General features: G+C 43.0%; 1 protein-coding gene across 1 annotated transcript in view; it reads right to left on the bottom strand.

Moving 5' to 3' along the window:
- Window positions 1-13,798, bottom strand: part of ylpm1 (YLP motif containing 1) — a 152,524-nt gene that overhangs the window by 81,848 nt on the left and 56,878 nt on the right. The window contains exon 6 of the mRNA XM_068038138.1: window positions 13,128-13,313. Within this exon, the coding sequence (XP_067894239.1) occupies window positions 13,128-13,313 (186 nt within the window). The remainder of the gene's footprint in view (window positions 1-13,127; window positions 13,314-13,798) is intronic.

Raw genomic sequence — 13,798 nt, 5'->3', positions numbered from 1 at the left:
AGAAACAGTAGATATAAGCAAACAGGGAAAAAGTCAACCAAGTCCCCTTGCAAGTGCTACAGTTTTAAGAGGTAATCTATTCTTTGTGCGGCAGCCCAGTGAACCTATAGTGTTAATTGCAAATCTGACACTACTGCCAAAATTAACAGACTAAAAAAATTTTAAACTTAAAATTGTCTTAAAAGAGAGAGTATATTAGTGAGGGTAAATTTCTAGTTTTTTGGAAAAACAGGACAAGAGAAAAGTTGAAATGTTGGATGCTTTTACTTTTTATGTTTGATAATTTAATTTATTACAATAATTGTTATCCGTATTGGCAGGGGCAGGCCGGAACTGAAATATTCAGCATTCTCACAGAACAAGGGGGTGCTGATCGCAACACCATAGGAGTATTCACATGCACTAATTTCCCATTGGACAGTCTGCCCCTGCTGGTGGGCTGATTCACTTCATAACTACATACCAGTTAAAATGCATCAACAAATGAGCACGGTAAAGATTTACAGAAAAAAATTTACACCATACCTTAAGGAGGATATATTAGTCATAGATGGAGTACAACATAGATTTACCAGAATGAACTGGATGAATCCAAAATGCCCATTCCTGCTAGTTAATGAAAGTCGTTTGTTCATATCAGGAGTGGTCTGACATGCTAACCACCAAAGGAAATGTGGCTATTACTGCTCTGCACAATAGTTTCTCTACCTGTCTCGGCTGCTGTACAGGAAATAATGAGAAATCAGTGGCAGCCGAGGAGCAGTAAACATTTCCTTCTTAGGTGTGCAGGATTCAGGTGGAATTGTGCGTTTGTACCAAGTTTCAAACTAAGGGCCATGACAAGCTAATTTGTTGTTTTTATTGTACTGTTGTTAATATGCAGCAACAGAGATCCCATATATCCAATCCATTTGTTCATTGTACGCCATTTCGGTAGACCTGTTTATAAATGACACATTTCTCACGGGCAAGCTCAGCTGCACTCTGTTTTGGTGGCAAAATACAATATTCCTGATTGCATACAAATAGATTTCTATAATTAGAATTTCTGTTCTGATTGCACCCAAAATTAGCAATAATGAAAAGTTTAATCATGTATGGAATAAAGTGGTTGACCTTCCCAAATTGGCTAAGTCTCTAGCCTGAGGATCGATATCCTGGCCACTGCTGTTAGCAGTTAGGAGAAAAGTACTCCATATTGAAGTATATAATCAGGAGCTGTTCTAAATGTTCAATACTCATTCAGCTGCTGTATGAGTGTAATGTTCCAATATGAACTGAGTGGGGTCACTGCCTTCTATTGAACTTGGTGCTTGAGAGTCCAAATAAAAGGTTTGCAAATCACCCTAATTTTCAGTTTCAGGTTGGAGATGGAGCTGTATTTTACAAGGGCAGTGGGGTCAAGGTTTTTTTTTGAGAAGAGGCTGATAACGGCAGATTTAAAGGCAAGAGGGACAACACTTAATGAGAGAGAAGCGTCAACATGGTGACCAGGAGGGGAAGTTGGGTGACAGTTTAGTGGGAATAGGGTCAAGGGAGCAGGAGGTGGGTCTCATGGACAAGGTGACCTCGAAGAGGACATGAGAGGAATAACAGAGAAACTAGAGAAAGATGAGAGTTTAGGGCTACGGCAGGAAGGAACTTTAGAGGAAGTTTAGCCTGGTGGCTTAGCGGAAGGGAGAGATGCAGCAGAGGCAGCTAATCGGATCTCTTGATCTTAATGACAAAGAAGTCCATGAGCTCCTCACACTTCTTGTTGGAGCTGAGGGTAAAAACAATTGGGGAACGGGTTTAAGACGACAGTTTGCAGTAGAGAAAAGAAGCCAGTGCCAGGGGGTGTGTATCTTTGCATTCCAGGATGATCCTGGAATACTGAGCTGTTTTAGCAGACAAGAGCAGGACCCGATATGGCAGTGGATGGCTAAACCAGTTGTCCGCCATATCCTTTCAAGTTTCCGTCCCTTGGTCTTAAGGGACCAGAGATGAGGGCCATACTGGTGGAATGGCCAGGGTGAGAGAGAGTAACCATTTATTGGGGACTAGGGCATCAAAGGTGAAGGAGAGAGTGCGGTTGAGCAAATTTAGTAACTGCAGAAATATTACATGTTCTGTTGGTGCTGAAGTAACTGATCTCCTCCGCCAGACACTGAAACCTGGGTTTGACAAAGGATCCTTGCAAGGCCCTTACAGATAACTGTAAACTAGCTGCTATGTGAATGCTAGATGAGGTCAAGATCATCATGCACATCTCTGCAATTGAACAGCTGGGCAAAATTCTTCACCAAAACTCTCAGATGAATAATGAAATTAGATGGGGTACCTTAAGCTGTTAAGAAGGGAATTCCAGGTTTTTGACCCAGCAACAGTGAAGGAATGGCAATATAGTTCCGAGTCAGGATGGTGTGTGGCTTGGAACGGAACTTGCAGGTGGTGGCGTCCCCACGCACTTGCTGCCCCGGTCCTTCTAGGTGGTAGAAGTTGTGTGTTTGGAAGGTACTGTTGAAGGAGCCTTCGCAAATTACTGCAGCGCATCTTGTAGATGGTACACACTGCTGCCATGGCACACCGGTGGTGGCCGAAGTTGATGCTGAAGGTGGTGAATGGGGTGCCAATCAAGCGCGCTGTTTTGTCCTGGATGGTGTCGAGCTTCTTGAGTGTTGCTGGAGCTGCACTCATCCAGGCAAGTGGAGAGTATTTCATCACTCCTGACTTGTGCCTTGTAGATGGTGGACAGGCTTTGGGAAGCCAGGTGGTGAGTTACTCACCACAGAATTCCCAGCCTCTGACCTGCTCTTGCAGCCACAGTATTTATATGGCTGGTCCAGTTAAGTTTCTGGACAATGGTAACCCCCAGGAAGTTGATGGTGGTGGAATTCGGCAATGGTACTGCTGTTCAATGACAAGGGGAGATGGTTAGATTCCCTGTTGTTGAAGATCATTGCCTGGCACTTGTGTAATGCGGATGTTACTTGTCACTCATCAGCCCAAGCCTGAACGTTGTCCAGGTCTTGCTGCATGTGGACACGGGCTGTTTTAGTACCTAAGGAGTTTTGAGTGGTACGGAACACTGTGCAATCATCAGTGAACATCCCCACTTCTGACCTTCTGGTGGCGGGAGCATCATTGATGAAGCAACTGAAGGTGGTATGGCCTCGGACACTAGACTGAGGAACTCCTGCAGCAATGCCTTGGGGGTTAGATATTTAGCAATGACACCCACTACAACAACCACAACCATCTTCCTTTGTGCTTTCCCTATTGACTTCAATTTTGCTAGTGCTCCTTGGTGCCACACTCAGTCAAATATTGCATTGATGTCAAGGGCAGTCACTCTCACCTCACCTCTGGAATTCAGCTCTTTTGTCCATGTTTGGACCAAGGCTGTAATGAGGCCTGGAGCCGAGTGGCCCTGGTGGAACCCAAACTGAGCATCAGTGAGGTTATTGCTGTGTACGTGCCAGTTGATAGCACTGCCGACAACGCCTTTCATCACTTTGCTGATGATCGAGAGAAGAACGAAGGGGCGATAATGGTTGGATTGGATATGTCCTGCATTTTGTGGAGAGGACATACCTCGGCAATTTTACACATCATTGGGTAGATGCCAGTGTTGTAGCTCTATTGGAGGAGCTTGGCGAGGGGTGCAGCAAGTTCTGGAGCACAAATCTTCAGTACTCCAGCCAGGATATTGTCAGGGCCCACAGCCTTCAGCTGTTTCTTCCTATCACGTAGAGTGAATTAAATTGGCTGAAGACTGGCATCTGTAATGGTGTGGACCTCAGGAGGAGGCCAAGATGTATCATCCACTCAGCACCTCTGGCTGAAGATGGCTGCAAATGCTTGAGTCATGTCTTTTGCACTGACATGATGGGCTCCCTCATCATTGTGGACGGGAATGTTTGTGGAGCCTCCTCCTCCAGTTAAATGTTTAATTGTCCACCACCATTTACGACTGGATGTGACAAGACTGCAGGGCTTTGACTTGATCCGATGGTTGTGGGATCACTTAGCTCTATTGCATGCTGCTTCCGCTGTTTCGCATGCATGTAGTTCTTTATTGTAGCTTCACTAGGTTGCCACCTCATTTTAAGGTATTGTTTAGATGTTGTTTCTTGCATGCTATCCTGCACTCCTCATTGAACCAGGCTTGATGGACTGACTTAATGGTAATGGTAGAGTGAGGGATATGCCAGGCCATGAGATTACAGATTATAGTTGAATACAATTCTGCTGCTGCTGCTGATGATGGCCCACAGCACCTCATGAATGCCCCGTTTTGAGCTGCTCGATCTGTTCTGAATCTGTCCCATTTAACACGGGGGTCGTGCCACACAACACGATGGATGGTATCCTCAGTGTGAAGTTGGGACTTTGTCTCCACAAGGACTGTGCGGTGGTCAGTCGTACCAATCCGTCAAGGACAGATGCATCCGCGACAGGTAGATTAGTGAAGGTGAGGTCAAGCAGGTTTGTCGCTCTTGTTGGTTCCCTCACATGTCCAGTCCGGCAGTTATGTCTTTCAGGATTTGGCCAGCTAGGTCAGTATTGGTGCTATTGAGCCACTCTTGGTGATGGGCACTGAGGTTCTCCAGCCAGAGTGCATTTTGTGTCCTTGGTAGCTTCGTCCAAGTGGTGCTTAACATGGAGGAGTTATGATTCATCAGCTGAGAGAGGGTGGTAAGTGATAATCAGCAGGATGTTTCCTTGCCCATGTTTCACCTGATGCCCTGAGACTTCATGGAGTCAGAATCAATGCTGGGGTCTCCCAGGGCCGCTCCCGCGTGACTGTATATCACTGTGCCACCACTGCTCGTGAGTCTGTCCTGCTGATGGGAGAAGACATACCCAGGGATGATGATGGAGGAATCTGGGACATTGGCTAGAAGATATAATTTGGTGAGTATGACTATCTCAGGCTGTTGCTTGACTAGTCAGTGGGACAGCTCTCCCAATTTTGGCAAATCCCCAGATGTTCGTAAGGAGGACTTTGCAGGGTTGACTCGGCAAGGTACGCCGTTTCCGGTACCCACGTTGATGCTGGGTGGTCCATTCGGTTTTATTCTTTTCTGTAGCAGTTTGGTACAACTGAGTGGCCATTTCAGAGTAGTTAAGAATCAACCAATTGCTGTGGGTCTGGAGTCACATGCAGGCCAAACTGGGTAAAGGTCATTACTGAACCAGATGGGTTTTTACAACAATCCAGTAGTTTCATGGTCATTATTACTGAGACTAGCTTTTAATTCCAGATTTTTTTTATTAATTGAATTTAAATTCCAGCAGCTGCCATGATGGGATTGGAACTCATGTGCCCCAAGCATTAATTGGGGCCTCTAGATTACTAGCCCAGTAACATTACCTCTATGCAACCATCCCCTGGTTCCAATGCCAACTATTTTAAATCTGTGTCCTCTAGGTACGACCCCTTAAAACATAAATAGAAACATAAAACATTTACAGCACAGGAAGCAACTATTCGACCCGTTGTGGCCATAGCAGCTGAAAAAGAGCTACCCAGCCTAATCCCACTTTCCAGCCCTCGGTCCGTAGTTCTGTAGCAAAGTGCATCTTCAAGTACTTTTTAAATGCGATGAGGGTGTCGGCCTCTACTGCCCTTTCTAGAAGTGAGTTCCAGGCCTCCATCACCCTATGAGTGAAACAAATTCTCACCTTCCTACAAATCCAGGGCTGTCCAACCTTTTCGCGTAAGGGGATACATTACAATTTTTGTCCTACATAGGGGGCCAGTGAGCAAATTTCAGAAAGATAAAGGCATTAGAAATTGGGCATACTGGGTAGAAAAAATTACTAACTTTTTTTTTTACAATTCCTCCCTTTGCCCACCATCCACCAGAAGCGAAAACACACTGCCGCTTAGTGCGGCCCTGCACTCTGAATTGCACATCACCTCCCTCCGCCAGCACCGCCCCCGTCTCTGCATGCACAACCACCCCCCGCACTACCCACGACCAAGTCTCTGCGTGCTCACCATCGATCACCACCACTAACCCCCCTGCCCCACCTCCCCCCGCCCCCCCACCACAGCCCACTGTCTCTGGGTGTTCACCCACTACCCGCCCACTGTCTCTGCGTTCTCACACCCCTCGCACCCAGTCTGTGTGCTCACACCAACCCCCACTGTCTGTGTGCTCATCCCACCCGTCTCAGCGTGCTCGACCCCTCCCCCTGTTGCTGCACACTCACCACCCACCCCAAGTGACAGCACCTGTCTTCCCAGCAAGTTCCCCTTCCTCGTGCTCCTATTAAATGAAGGTTCACATGCAAACAAACTGTTCACGCTTTTGATTGGTGAGCTTCCACGTCAATCGCACGAGAGTCATTCTGCACCCCCACTGCGTCTCGCTGCAGGAAGTGAGACTAGTGACTGCTCAGATACAGACTTAACTGCACCAACTGTCCGCTCACTTACTGCTAACAACTGGGGGACTCAAATGGAACAAAATCTATCTCGCCCCTTTCTGTTCACAAGTTATGAAGGATTGGCAGGCCAGGTTGAAAACTTTGGCGGGCCAGATTCTGGCCCACGGGCTGCAATTTGGACAATCCTGCTTTAATCTTTCTGTCACTTTACATCTGTGCCCCCTGGTTAGTGATCCCCCTAAGAGAAATAGGTCTTTCATATCCACTCCAGCTTGACCCCTCATAATTTTGTACATCTCAATTAAACCTCCCCTCAACCTCCTCTGTTCCAAAGAAAACAACCCCAGCCTATTCAATCTTTACTCATTGCTAAAATTCTCCAGTTCTGGCAACATGCTCATAAATCTCCTCTGTATCTTCTCTAGCGCAATCACATCCTTCCTGTAATGGGCTGACCAGAACTGTAGCCAGTAATCTAGCTGCAGTCTAACTAGTGTTTTATACAGTTTTAGCATAACCTCCCTGTTCTTATATTTTATGCCTCGGCTAATAAAGCAAAGTATCCTGTAAGCATTCTTAACTACCTTATCTACACTTCCTGCTACCTTCAGGGATTAGTGAACATGCAAGCTTCTTAATTACACCCCTATACTTAAGTCTAAATCATTGATATATATATCATGAAAAGCAAGACACCTAGTATTGAGCTCTGTGAAATCCCACTGGAAAAAGCCTTCCAGTCACAAAAATACTCGACCATTATCCTTTGCTTCCTGTCACTGAGACAATTTTAGATACAACTTGCCAATTGCCCTTGAATCCTATGGGTTCTTAATTTTCTGACCAGTCTGCCATGTGGGACCTTGTCAAAAGCTTGGTTAAAATTCATATATACATCAAACGCATGACCCTCATTAATCCTCCTTGTTACCTGCTCAAAATATTCAATCAAGTTAGTCAGACATAACTTGCCCATAACAGATTCTTGCTGACTGTCCTTGATTAATCCAGATCTTTCTAAATAAGTTTATACTGCCCCTCAGAATTGTTTCCAATAATTTGCACACCACTGAGGTTAGGCTGAAGGGCCTGTAATTATTTGGTCTATTCCTTCTTCTCTTTTTAAGCAATGGTACAAAATTAGCAGTCCTCCAGCATCACGCCTGTAGCAAGAGGGGATTGGAAATGATTCAGAGTCTCCGCTATTTCCTCCATTGTTTGTGAGCAGCCTGGAATACATTTCACCTGGGCCTTGCCATTTATCTACTTTCAAAGATGCTATGAACCAATATATCTACAATGTCTGCATTATTCCCCTCTTTTGTGAAGACAGGCGAAAGTATTCATTAAGAACCATGCCCACGTCTTCTTCCTCCACACACAAGTTACCGTTCTGATTTCTAATCAGCCCTACCCTTTCCTTAATTATCCTCTTGCTCTTGAAGTATTGATAAAAAAATCTTTGAGTTTTCCTTGATTTTACTTGCCAATATTTTTTAAGCTTTATTTGATTTCCCTTTTAATTTCACCCCTGCACCGACGATACTCTTTTAGTTTTTCTGCAGTATTGAGCTTTTGGTACCTGACATAAACTTTCGTTTTTTTGCCTTGTCCTATTCTGCATACTCTTTGCCGCCTGGCTTTTTGAAAAAGGTGGGTGTCGAGATTTGAGTGTTCCACATTTTTCCTGTCTGGAAACATTTATTCTGAACCCCCTTTATCTTCTCCCACTGCTCTGATTCTGATTTACCTTCAAGCAGCTGTTTCCAGTCCACTTTTGCCAAATCACATCTCAGCTTAGTAAAGTTGGCCTTTCCAGAATTGAAAACTTTTACTCTTTGGTCAATCTTTGTCCTTTTCTATAATTACACTAAATCTAACTGAATATGATCACTCCCACCAAAATGCTCTACCCAATGAAACCCCCTTCGACCTGCCCAGCTTCCTTTCTTAAAACTAAATCCAGAACTGTCCCTTCTCTTGTTGGCCTTGCTATGTACTGGCAAAAAAGGTTCACCAGAATGCATTTTAAGAATGCTGTGCTTTCTGTACCCTTTGCACTGATTCTATCCCAGTTCACATTAGGATAGCTGAAATCCCCTACTATTCCTTCTCAGCAATTTGCCTACACATTTGCTCTTCTATCTCTCTCTAACTGTTTGGGGCTCTATAGTATATTCCCAGTAGTGTGATTGCCCCCTTTTTGTTCCTCAGTTCATTTGATGATCCTTCATCATCCCTCCTCACAGCTGTGACTGTTCTTTTAACTATTACAAACCTCCTTTTTTTCTGAGGCCCTCTGTATCCTGTCTGAAAACCCTGTAACCAAAAATATTGAGCTGCCATTGCTGCGCTTGTTTAAGCCATTCTTCAATAATAGCTATATCATATTCTAAGTGTCTACCTGTGCCCTCAGTTCATCTGCCTTATTCACTAGACTTCTCGCATTGAAGTATTACCACTAAGCACTGAACAACTCTTTAACTGTAGATTTTCTAGCTTTTATTTTCTCTGCCTTTCTTACTCGCTTACTAATTTTCTGTCTTCCATTTCCAGCTTTGCTTTAGTCTCTTCTGAATCGAAGCTCAAATTCCCATCTCCCTGCCCAGTTTAAACCCTCCCCAACAATGCTAGCAAAATTGGGTCCCAGCCCCTTGTACCAGTCCCAACTACCCCAGAACAGGTCCCAATGCCACAGGAATCTAAAACCCTCACTCCTGCACCATCTCCAGCCTCGCATTCATCTGCACTAACTGCCTATTTCTGTACTCACTAGTGCGTGGGATAATACAGAGATTACTACTCTGAAGGCCGACTTATTAATTTCTTTCTTAGCTCCCTGATATCAGCAAGTGGAACCTCATCCCTCTTTCTACCTATGTCATTGGTACTAATATGGACCACGGCCTATAGCTGATACCCCTTCTCCCTCAGAATGCTCTGCAGACATTCAGTGACATCCTTGACCCTGGCACCAGGGAGGCAACATACCATCCTGGAGTCACATCTGCAGCCATTGAAACTCCTGCCAGTTATTTTTACTGCTTTGCGCCTCTCGCTGTACAGCTGAGCCACCCATCGTGTCGTGGACTTGGCTCTGGTTGTACTCACCAGAGGAATCCTCACTAGTATTGAAAACTAAATACTGGTTCGAAAGCATGATGCACTCAGGGGGCTCCTGCATTACCTGCCTGCTGCTCCATGGCTGTCTTGCAGTCACCCATTCCCTCTTTGCCTGCACATTCTTAAGCTGCAGGGTGGCCAATGCCAGATATGTGCTTTCCACGTATCCCTCAATCTCACGGATGCACTGTAGTGATACAAGCTACTGCTCAAGGTGCAAAACCTGGAGTTCCCACATGGCACAGAATGTGCATTTGACAGGACTGAGGTGCTCTGTCATCCCTCTATTGATTATACAACTACCTAAACTGTCCAGAAATAAACTTAAGGCTGGTCCCTGATCTGTACAAAAAAAAAATCACCAGCTACTCACCCATCACCTCAAACTCCCTTATCTCTGGGCTCGCCGATTGAAGCCTGCTTTTGTTAAAGAAATTACTTACTGTTTACTTACCTGACTTACTCACCCTCAGAGCTCCTCTTCAATACTTGCTGTTCCCCTTCTGCCAATGAAAACAGTTTTTCCTTATTTACTCTATCAAAATCCTTAATAGTTTTCAACTTTTTTTTAAATAATCTCTCCTTAACCTTTTGGGTTCCAAGGAAAACAATGCCCTTTCTTCTGATTGTCCCATATGGGACTGAAGTCCCACATCTCTGGTACTATTCTAGTAATTCTACTGTGCACCCTCTCCAACATACGAACTAGGAGCAGGAGTGGGCTATTCAGCCCCTCAAGCCTGCTCTGCCATTCTATAAGATCACTGCTGATCTGCTTGTGGACTCAACTCCACTTTCCTGCCTACCCCCGATACCCTTTAACTCCCCTGTTTGGCAAGAATCTGTCCACCTCTGCCTCAAAAACATTCCCGCTCTCTGGGAAAGTGTGTTCCACAGACTCACGACCCTCTGAGAAAATAAAGTTCTCATCTCAGTCTTAAATGGGAGACCCCTTATTTTTAAAAGGTGCCCCTTAGTTTTAGTCTCTCCCACAAAGGGAAACATCCTTTCAACATCCACCTTGTCAAGTCCCCTCAGGATCTTGTATGTTTCATTGTTTTATCTCCAAGAATTGACCTCCTTCCTAAATTGTGTTGCCCAGAATTCAACATTGTAATCCAGCTGGGGCCTAGCCAATGATTCATAAAGGTTTAACATACCTTCTTTGCTTTGTGATCAATGCCTCTGTGAGGGACCTCATATGCTTTTATTCAAACTAGTCCTACCACCTTCAAAGATTTTTACACCTTCAAGTCTCTCTGTTCCTGCACCCTGTTTAAAATTGCACCATTTAGCTTACATCGTTCTTTCTACCAAAATACACTGCTTCATAGTTCTCTGCATTAAAATGCATGTGCCATGTGTTATCACTGACTTATCTTCTGGGTTTTAGTGACAAATAGAAAATGTAAACATTCTATTTTCTAATAATTGAGGGAGAATGAACATATCATCTTGATGAGTTCTTTCTGCAAAATTAAACTAAAACAAAACAGTTGAATTTCAATTTATCACTTTTAACTTGCTGACAATTAAAATATTTCGTCATGTCCAGTGTTACGAAATTGCTTCCATTATTATTTTTGAGGACTTGTGTTAAAACTGAAAAGATTCCATGGATGTTTTTTTTTTAACCAAGTTCACCAACAGGACAAGATGTTGTTTGAAAGCCACCTGTGCTGGAAGTCACCTGTGATTTGAGCTCACTAAACAGCAGAACCCTTGATGACTTGGGGAAAAATGGTTACAGAGAAGCCACAGGTTTATGGAGGTCAGGAGGTCGACTCCATGTTTGGGGTTTGGATTGTTTTCGGTTAGTTGTGGTGTGGACTGTTCGAAGACAGTTAATGTTTTCCTGCTAAGGAAAAAGAAATCTCCCAGCTCACCACCTTCTCTATCTTTTTGAAGAAATCCTACCAAGATTCAGTGCGGAAGAGCAAAGAATCCCTGGTGCCATATAGCCCAAGGAGCCGGAAAAAAATCCTGCAATTCAAGTGTGTGCTGGTGGAAAAACCTTGATGTCACATTTCTCCTAGAAAGCCTACTAGGATAATTCTCGACATCTCCAGAATGGACTGCTTCTGAAACAATCCTAGTGACCCATCTCCGTATACCTGGCTACCAGACTAAAAAAGGGACAACTGACTTCCTTCCATATCTTTTTTTTTTTAAATCTAGAATTAGCAAGTATTTGGCCAAAGTAGTTTTTTTGTCTCTTTTTTGTAACAGATCTCTGCAGAGTGAATTTCTGAATTTTTTTCCTCTGTCTGTGTCTGTGTGTGTGTGTGTAAGTAATTGGGAAAATTTTAAAAAGGGAACTTGCATATTTTAATCAGGGTGTTAATGCATTGCTTCGTTACTGGTTAAGTCTTGTTTGATCATAAACTGATAATTTTGTTGTTTATTAAAGAAGCCTGGTTGGTGTATTTTATTCTCGGTTTAAAAAAAGAGTATATGATTGGCTGTATCAGTAACCAGGTAAACATTTAAACAGATGCGGTCACCCATGGAGAAGTGGAACTAGAAAAGATAGCGCACTCCTCCCACCTCGGTCGTTAAAAGGAACTCATCGTTAAAAGCCAAATTCAAAGTTTAAAGATCCCTTAGAAAGTCATAAATCAGTGCAATCACACATGGGATCTCCCCCAAACCAAGTCCATTGCATGCTTCTCTTCTCAATGTGGACTGACACTAGGTTTCTGCCAATGCGTAAAATGTTGCATTCAACTCCCAGTTGTGCCAAACCTCATGCTTGCCTTACAGTCTGCCAAACTGAATGACTAAATTTCAACTGTTTCGCTTTCATCAGCATTCCTCAAAAATTTTGTTCTAAACAAATATTCCCTTAGCCAACTACATTGATGCCAATGAACTCAATCTAACTAATAATTCAAATATAATTTCAGAAGATTGGTTTAGAAAAGACATCACATATTCTACAGTGCAACACAATCTCAATCAAGGTAAGCCGAATTCAACCTACCTCAGTTTACAATCTTTAATGCATCATTTTATTTATTTGTGATGTGCTTAGAAAATACATTAAATTTCACTGAAGATTTAGCCATATGCTTTAACTGCAAGAATCAGGGAAAACCAAAGGGCCAGACACCTCAAGTCTCATCATCTCATGGCTGCTGACAGCTGTATTGGCAAAAGTTTGAGCTCCATAAACATTCAAAATTGTGACAATATTGCATCAGAATGTTCGTTTTTTTGTATTCTATAATTCCCCCTCTTCCCCTCTCCTTTTGTTGCCACTCATCTTTTGTTGGTTGAAAATTTAAAAATGGCGTTTCATTCCTCCAAAGATGGAGGTGTTACGAAAGTGCTTGCTATTTTTAATATTTTTATTTTTTGAGGACTTGTGTTAAAACTGAAAAGATTCCATGGATCTGCTTTTATTTTTACCAAGTTCACCAACAAGACAAGATGCTGTCATCAATTTACTATGGGAAAAATTAAGTGTGCTATCTATGCTAGATCAAAATAATCCCATATTCTCAGAACCAACAGATCTGTGCTGTCAAAAATATTGCAATGCTTGCTTAAACAAAAAATAGGTCAAGAAAAAAAAAACTTCACCAAAATATTGCCAGACACCACTGTATAATTATAACACTAACCTGTAGGTGTTGGATTTGCTGCATCAGCTGCTGGTACTGTTGCAGCAGTTGTTGAAGTTGATTATGTTGTTGCATCATGTTCTGCTGCTGATACTCTATGCGTTGTTGCTGCCACTGAGCTGCTGCTGCCTGTAACAGTTTTAGCCTCTCTGCTTCCTCTGGATTCTCCGGAGGTTGGATAGTAGGCTAAAAGAACATTCATAATATGACAAGGTTATGAAATCAGTATTTTGCCAATGCACATTTCATTGAAATTGCAAACTTTGACAGCACAGAAGTATACATAAGTTTTTTAGTATGGCTTTTCAGAGAAAATGTAGAAATAAGATCTTGATGCCTCCCCAAACAGCATGACTCAAATACCAAGTTAATTGTTTCCCAGTACCTTAAGGTGAAAGAACTCAGATGAAATCACTATTCAGCAGAAACAGAGCTCCAATGTGCTGCAAATATTCTCACTTTATAAACATGAAAGCTGTCTTCCCCTTGATTTCAAGCTCACTGCAAAATCTTGGGATGAAACAAATACTTTTTGTGGAACATGCAGATTTTTGAAATCCTTTTTCAACTCTTAAAAACTCAGAACCTTTGGCAGTTTTTGTGCATTTAGATATAGAATATCAATATTAGTGAATGCAAGTTTTTTTAAAACTTTGACAATTTTGAATATG

The sequence above is a fragment of the Heterodontus francisci genome, chromosome 9, assembly GCF_036365525.1.
Source record: "Heterodontus francisci isolate sHetFra1 chromosome 9, sHetFra1.hap1, whole genome shotgun sequence".
Classification (NCBI taxonomy): domain Eukaryota; kingdom Metazoa; phylum Chordata; class Chondrichthyes; order Heterodontiformes; family Heterodontidae; genus Heterodontus; species Heterodontus francisci.
This window is presented reverse-complemented; position numbering and strand designations above follow the sequence as displayed.